The following is a 7,445-nucleotide window of genomic DNA, read 5'->3' as shown; positions in this document are numbered from 1 at the left end:
ACAGGCGTGAGTCACTGCATCTGGTCCACAATAGTTAAAAAAAAAAAGAAGAAAAAAAAAAGATTGACAGTTTATTTAAGCAAAAATACATACAGTCGTTACTGCCAGACAATATGAGATGTTGAACGTTTGATCCAATTTTCCTTCCTGGATAAGTTTTTCTTTCTGATTCCTGTCAGTTTTGAAAACATAATACCAGAAGAAGAGGGTCCCCATTCCATACAGAGCTCCCAAGAGTGAGTTTTTAGGAGTGGGTCTAAAATTAGGGTAGACATTCGCTAATCTTGCGCAGATCCGCTGAATCAAGGCAGGCTCTTGATGAGCCCTTGGCGGTTAGGGACCTTGTACTGAAGCAGGTGCTCCCGTTTAAGCCGGGCTCTGAATGGCCAACGGCTGGGCTTGTGCCCGCCTATTTGGCTGCGCCGAGGGCCGAGGCCAGGTGCGACAGGGTATACTTGGGGAGCGATATCTCCGTGACCCAGCACACACTTGCCTATAACAGTCAGTCATCTTAAGACCATTCCCTGGAGGCAGGAGAATCGCTTGAGGCTGGGAAGTGGAGGTTGCAGTGAGCTGAGATTGCACCACTGCACTCCAGCCTGGGTGACCGAGTGAGACTCCCTCTCAAAAAAAAAAAAAAAAAAAAAAAAAAAAAAAAGGCCAGGCGTGGTGGCTCACACCTATAATCCTAGCACTTGGAAAGGCTGAGGCAGGTGGATTGCCTGAACTCAAGAGCTCAAGACCAGCCTGGGCAACACAGTGAAACCCCGTCTCTACTAAAATACAAAAAATTAGCCGGGTGTGGCGGCATGCTGTATTCCCAGCTACTCCGGGGGCTGAGGAAGGAGAATTGCTAGAAAGCGGGAGGCGGAAGTTGCCGTGAGCTGAGATCACGCCACGTTACTTCAGGCTGAGTGACAGAGCGAGACTCCATCTATTTAAAAAAAAAAAGAAGGAAAGAAACTTCAGAATTTTTTGGCATGTTGTATCTCTGGCCCGGCGGTTGGAGGAGCATTAAAGGCGGGGTGGCCAAGGGTGGACCCAGGCTGGGGCTCAGCCTGTGCCCTGAGCTGAGGAGCCCCAAAGTCTTGGGGCAAAAGTTGCAGCCAGGCAGGGCCTTGATGCCTTGTCAGAACCTGGCAGTGACTTGTGGGAGCCAGTGCAGGCTAGGGCGTAGTGGGACCGCTAGTTGTTAAGCTTTCAGGAGTTTTGCACACCAACTGCTACACACAGCCATTATTTCTAAACCACATACATTTACAGTTAAATTATGCTAATAAAAGAAAATACTGAAAACTCATAGTTTCGTATTTTAATAAGATCACTATTATCCGTGATCTTAAGATTATTTAAGTATTTATAAGCAGGTGTGCGCTGGGTTGCCAATATGTTGTTCCCCAAGTATACTCCATTGCGTCTGGCCACTCTGCCCTCGACCCAGTCCTGAGGAGCTGGGACTACAGGTCTGCGCCACCACCTATGCCTTTTTTTTTGAATCGGAGTCTTGCTCTGTCACTCAGGCTGGAGTGCAATGGCACGATCTCGGCTCACTGCAACCTCCACCTCCCAGGTTCCAAAGATTATCCTGCCTCAGCCTCCAGAGTAGCTGGTACTACCGGTGTGCGCCACCACACCCAACTAATTTTTTTTGGTATTTTTAGTAGAGACGGGGTGCCATGTTGGCCAGGCTGGTCTCAAACTCCTGACTTCAGACAATGTGCCCGCCTCGACCTCCCAAAGTGCTGGGATTACAGGCGTGAAACACTGCGCCCGACCAAAATTCTGAAGTTTGTAAAGAAAAACTTTCCTGAAGACAAATGGGTATTTTGGGGGAAACAGGTATGTGCGGTAACTGTGTACTTCCCTGGAGAGACTACAGTTCCTTTGTTTACAAATTAGGAATCATAACCCATGCACCCTCCCCGATTCTGCCACTGCATTTTTCTTCCTCAGATGTTTGTAAAGGATCGATCTTCCTAGGCTAGTTCCAGCTCACCTAGCTTGGCAGCTCTGCTCACACAAGCATCTGGCACTTGCAACACGTGTTCCTGCCACTCCTGTGGGAGGCAGCTAGTCAGGTCTGGCCTGGACATTCATCGGGGTGGCCATTGTCTGCAAGCCTCCTGGGCCGGCTCCATGCAGCTCCTGTAGCTGAATGGTAATTCCCCAGCCTCGTAGCAGCTGGGTCCTGCTCTAGCTGGGACCTTTCCCGTTTGGCCTGGAGCCTGCTGGGTACAGGGACCGCAACAGACTGGCGTTCCTCACTTCACCTCCCTGAAATTACTTCCTGAGAGGGGGAAGGACACCCTGGTTCCTCGTGCCCCTCAAGACTGTCTCAGACTGAAATGTCCACATCCCGTTTCTTCTACCTGGTCCCTAACTCTGGGGAGGTACTTCTGTCTGCGCATCAATGCCTCAGAAGCCTGAAGGCCAAGGTTGCCAGCCCAGGTTATTCTGGTTCTTCTCAACGTGCTCACCTGTTGTCTGATGGATTCTTTGCATCTCCCTGGCCCCTGGCCGGGTGAAGACAAACGGGGGCACCAAGGCGAGGGCTGCTCTGGACGCACCACCTGCTCATTTACAACCAGATCCACTAGGGCGCGCTGTGCAGCAGGAGGGCGGGCGGGCGGGCGGCAAATACACCTTCCCGCTTGGAAATCCCAAGTAGCCCCTGGGGGGTAAGGTAGAGTCACCTGGGGACCTCAGTTATGGAGCTGGGCCTGGAGCCTGCACTTTCTGTCCTCACACTGGCCTATGCTGTCACTCACTGCTGGGCTGGGCCCGGCGGATGACCTGGCCTGGCCAGTTCCGCTAAGCGTCCCTTCAAGACCCTCCTGCAAGGCAAGTCTCTGAGCAGGCCCAGCAGGCTCCGCTCCACACCCCGCGCCCACCAGGCGCCCCTGGAAGTCCATGCTGGGGTCTCTGTCTTAGCCAACCTCAGGGAGGTGAAAGGAGCCTGTCTGGAGTAGAAAGGTGAAGCTACACGTTGGCAGCGCCTACTCTGGGGAGCAACATTAGGGGCTCAGCCAATCCCAATCCTCCACAGAGGCTGCTTCTAGTTTTCAGACAAAAAGTTGAGAGTGTGATTTGCTTTATCTTTTGAGACAGGGTCTCACTGTCGCCCAGACGAGTGCAGTGGCGCGATCTCGGCTCACCGCAACCTCCGCCTCCCGGGCTCAAGCGATTCTCCTGCCTCAGCCTCCCGAGTAGCTGGGATTACAGGCGCCGCCACCACGCCAGGCTAATTTTTGTAGTTTTAGTAGAGACGGGGTTTCACCATGTTGGCCAGGCTGGTCTTGAACTCCTGACCTCAGGTGATCCGCCCGCCTCGGCCTCCCAAAGTGCTGGGATTACAGGCGTGAGCCACCGCGCCCGCCTTGAGTCTTTTTTTTTTTTTTTTTTTTTTTTAACCCCAGGAATGAGGAGCAGGCTCAGCGCTTGCTCCGGGTCCTTCGTCTCTAGCCAAAACAGGAGAAGTAACTCCAGACACTTCCGCCTTCAGATAACTTCACTTCCGCCGCCGGACACGTCACTTCCGTGGCCTTGAGCCCGCACTTCCGTCGGCCCGTTGGGAATCCGGCCCCCGGGTGGTCCGGAAACGATTCTGGACCCGCCGCCCTGTCCAGGGCCCGGAACCCCCTGGGATTGTGGGAAATGTAGTTTTTTGCCTCCGTAAGGGACCAGGCGGAGCTGAGGAACCGCGCGAGGACTGGGACCGTCACTCCTCTAACCGGAAACCGTCGCCTTTCGGGCCCGGCGGGGCCTGAGCCAATGCAGAATCGGGGGCCGCGAGGACGCCAGGGGGCGCTGCGCGTAGGAACCGCCGAGTGGCCGCTGCCGATCGGGGCCGACTCGGGGACGGACCGGAAGTGCCTGAGGGCGGCCGCGGAACAGTCAATTTGAGCCGCGCCGAGGTTGGGCCTGGGAAGGGTCAGCGGGAGACCTGAGGGCCCAGGACGCTGCGGCGGGCGGACCCGGGGTCCCGCCGAGAGGGTCCCGGCGCCAGGCAGCGCGATCCGCGCGGGGGTGAAGCCGGGGAGGGGGCCGGCCTCCGCGTTCTGGGACTTTTCTGTGCGTCCGAGCGCGACACCGCCCGCGTCGGGGGCTTGGGAGCCTCGGGGCGCGAGCTGTGTTGGAAGCAAAGTCCTCCTTGTGGGTTGGGGTTGCGGAGGGAGAAGGGAGGCGGGGGTCGCGGCGGGACCAGACGCCCCAGTCCCGGCCCGCCCGTGGCTGCTGAAGGCGCTGCCGCCTGACCTGAACGGGCACCTGTGTTCCAGCTCCCCTGGGACCTGGGCCGCCGCCCACAGACCATGCTCCTGGGGCGCCTGACCTCCCAGCTGCTGAGGGCCGTTCCCTGGGCAGGTAGGAAGCCCCGCGAGGGCGGATGGGAGGATACACGCCTGGTTAGGAGTGCGGGTCCCAGCAGCTCCGCCGGGGCAGGGCCCGTGGCCACACACACACTCTTTCCCCTCTAAGCTTCCGAGGCGCACAGAGGGAACCTCAGGGGTTCAGGCCAGGAATGAGGTGCGGGGGATCCTCACTGGGACGAACGTGCTGCTCCCCAGCCCGACGGGCCTGCGTGGTCTCGCGAGCGGTGATTGTGGCGTCTGGTTTTCTGCAGGCGGCCGCCCGCCCTGGCCCGTCTCTGGAGTGCTGGGCAGCCGGGCCTGCGGGCCCCTTTACAGCACACCGCCGGCCGGCCCAGGTAGGGCGGCCTCCCTCCCTCGCAAGGGGGCCCAGCTGGAGCTGGAGGAGATGCTGGTCCCCAGGAAGATGTGCGTCAGCCCCCTGGAGAGCTGGCTCTCGGCCCGCTGCTTCCTGCCCAGACTGGATAGCGGGACCGGAGGCCCCGTGGCTCCACCCCAGTCCCACCAGTGTCCGCCCAGCCCGATAGGGGAAGGGGCCGAGCAGGGGGATGAAGGCGTCGGGGATGCGCCTCAAATTCAGTGCAAAAACGTGCTGAAGATCCGCCGGCGGAAGATGAACCGCCACAAGTACCGGAAGCTGGTGAAGAGGACGCGGTTCCTGCGGAAGAAGATCCGGGAAGGACGCCTGAAACGCAAGCAGGTGAGCGGCCGCCTGCTTGTTCCAGGGAGGGCAAAGTGCTGAGAACACGTTTATTTGCCACGAATTAATTGGCGGTCCCTCCCTCTGCCCCTTGCAGATCAAGTTCGAGAAAGACCTGAGGCGCATCTGGCTGAAGGCGGGGCTGAAGGAAGCCCCCGAAGGCTGGCAGACCCCCAACATCTACCTGCGGAGCAAATGAGTCTGGCGCCGCCCTTCCCGCCCGTTGCTGCTGCCATCTCTAGTAATAAATGCTCAGAGGACTCGACCCTTCCTGCTGGTCTGGAGCCCCTTTTGCCTAGTGTGAGGTCTCTCAGGATTGAGGCTGGTGCCAGTCCCAGGTATTGTAGAAGCTCCGGGTGCCAGGGTGGCAGATCGGCCGTCCGTCCCTCTAGCTGGCCCTTGGCCGCCGTCCAGAGGGTGCTGGGCCTGTGGGAGCCCCAGCCTCGCTGTGAGTGAATGTGTGCTGTGTGCAGCCCAGGCTAGGTGCTGTGGGATCACTGTGAAGAGAACCCACAGCCCCTCCCTGAGCGCCACATTCCCTGGGGGAGGCCGACCTGGAGGGCAGAAGTACAGGGGAACAGGACTGGGGTTGAGGGAGCACCCGGAATGCACGGGGTGACTCAGGTGTATTTCATGAGTGGAGGGTCAGGGAGGGCCTCACTGGGAAGGCAGGAAAGGTCCTGGTACCACTGGTGGTGGTAGATGGTGCCCACCAGGCTCCATGGACGTGAGCCTCCAGTGGCCCTCCGCGCCATCCAGCTACAGGGCCAGGGTGTTGGCCCTCCCAGGTGGGTCTGCCGTCTCCTGGGGCTCTGAGTGGAGGTGGGGACTCAGCAGGAAGAGTTGGCCCAGAAGGAGTTCAGGGCTGGGGGGTGGCTGAGGAAAGGCTCTCATTTACAGGGTGGAGAATCCCTGAGGCTTAGGTTGAGCCATAGGTCTCCGGTGTCTCCAGGTTCCTCTGGGTGAAGAGAAGGAACACATTACTCCGTGTGTGTGTGTGTGTGTGTGTGTGTGTGTGTGTGTGTGTTTTTGAGACAGAGTCTCATTCCATCACCCAGGCTGGAGTGCAGTGGTGTGGTCTCAGCTCACTGCAACCTCTCCCTCCCAGGTTCAAGTGATTCTCCTGCCTCAGCCTCCTGAATAGCTGGGATTACAGGTGCCCGCCACCACGCCTGGCTAATTTTTGTATTTTTATTAGACATGGGGTTTTACCATGTTGATCAGGATGGTCTTGATCTCCTGACCTCAAGTGATCTGCCTGCCTTGGCCTCCCAAAGTGCTGGGATTACAGGCGTGAGCCACTGCGCCCGGCTGGAACACGTTATTCCTAAGAGCGGGGGTGTGCAGGGGCCCTCGGACTTGGGTAGCAGGGCATGCAGGTGGACACCGGGAAGGTGCTGCAGCCCAGTCTCAGCCGCGCTGCCCCCAACAGCTCAGCAACAGGAGAGGAGGCTTTGCATCCGCCCCAGGCGTTTGAGTGGAGGCCTTGGAGCTGCAGCCTCTCCCACCCCACCCCGTATGAAGGCTGGGCTGCCTCGCCAGAGACATGGGGGCCTCTTGTTTTATGTCACAGAAATGTGTCTGAGTCTCAAGCTTGAGTCCCTTGCCCATCAGACTTTGGGGAGGGCTTGAGCGCTGTTCCCAGCAGTTTCTCTAGAACAGGACGGATCTGTGGGTCACACATTGTCCGAGGAGTCGGGCCCTGGACGTGCCAGCCAGCGAGGTTAGCAGGCCTTGGCTGTGGGTCCCGATCTGCACGGAGGGGTCCGGAGGCCCTAGCGGGTGCAGGTGCACTTCCCGAGACCACCACACGGGGGCAGCAGCCAGGCTCCTGGGTCCAGGGCTGGGGACCAGGACAGGTGGCAGGAAGCATCTTGTGGGGCCCCAGCTGGGGTCACAGGCATCCTTCCTGTGTCTGTTTTCCCAGCTGTGAGTGGGGCAGGGTTCCCAGGGCCGAAACTCCTCCAGGTGAAGCGGAACCCGCTCAGTGCTAAGCCTGGCCCTGCCCCAGCCTCCCGGTGCCCTTGCCTGCCACTGGCACCCTCTGCAGAGCCGCTGCCCCTGCGTTTCCTTCCATCCCGGCCTTGGGAGCTGCCCCAGGCTCACCTCCCTCATCTCTGTGTGAGGGAGGAGACGTGGGAAGCTGAGTGGACCTGTCCAGAGTCCTAGCCTGCAGAGGTCAGCTGGGCAGCCAGTGGTGGGGAGCAGCCCTACCCAGCTCAGGTCAGCCCTGAGACCTGCCTCAGGCCTGGCCTCCTCCACCCCTGCATGGGGGCCGGCTTGGGGTGCTCCTGGGAGGCAGGTCAGCCATGGCTTTGAGCCGCGTCTGGAGACATGTGGTTGTCAGTGGGAAGTGCTGCTGGCATGGGCGGGTGCAG

The 7,445-nt window shown here is 59.0% G+C and overlaps 1 protein-coding gene across 4 annotated transcripts; it reads left to right on the top strand.

The window, feature by feature from the left end:
* The first annotated feature begins 3,537 nt into the window (after positions 1–3,537).
* Positions 3,538–5,337, top strand: LOC112617385 (aurora kinase A-interacting protein). Of its 4 annotated transcripts, none has more exons than XM_025374156.1 (4): positions 3,538–3,914; positions 4,278–4,362; positions 4,622–5,067; positions 5,165–5,337. In XM_025374156.1, exons 2-4 carry the CDS (start codon positions 4,311–4,313, stop codon positions 5,264–5,266), a joined length of 600 nt encoding a protein of 199 aa, XP_025229941.1. In that variant the 5' UTR covers positions 3,538–3,914; positions 4,278–4,310; the 3' UTR covers positions 5,267–5,337. The 4 variants fall into 4 exon arrangements, with proteins under 4 accessions (XP_025229941.1, XP_025229940.1, XP_025229943.1 ...); XM_025374155.1 differs by having other exon boundaries at positions 3,566–4,071; XM_025374158.1 differs by having other exon boundaries at positions 3,884–3,993.
* The last annotated feature ends 2,108 nt before the right edge of the window (positions 5,338–7,445 follow it).

The sequence above is a fragment of the Theropithecus gelada genome, unplaced genomic scaffold (genome assembly GCF_003255815.1).
Source record: "Theropithecus gelada isolate Dixy unplaced genomic scaffold, Tgel_1.0 HiC_scaffold_16140, whole genome shotgun sequence".
Classification (NCBI taxonomy): Eukaryota; Metazoa; Chordata; class Mammalia; order Primates; family Cercopithecidae; genus Theropithecus; species Theropithecus gelada.
This window is presented reverse-complemented; position numbering and strand designations above follow the sequence as displayed.

Bases quoted from the DNA above. Each gene is read 5' to 3' on its own strand.
- LOC112617385 (XM_025374156.1), top strand. From the start codon at position 4,311: ATGCTCCTGGGGCGCCTGACCTCCCAGCTGCTGAGGGCCGTTCCCTGG. The intron at 4,363-4,621 runs GTAGGAAGCCCC...GGTTTTCTGCAG, and splicing joins GAGGGCCGTTCCCTGGGCAG to GCGGCCGCCCGCCCTGGCCC. The intron at 5,068-5,164 runs GTGAGCGGCCGC...TGCCCCTTGCAG, and splicing joins GACGCCTGAAACGCAAGCAG to ATCAAGTTCGAGAAAGACCT.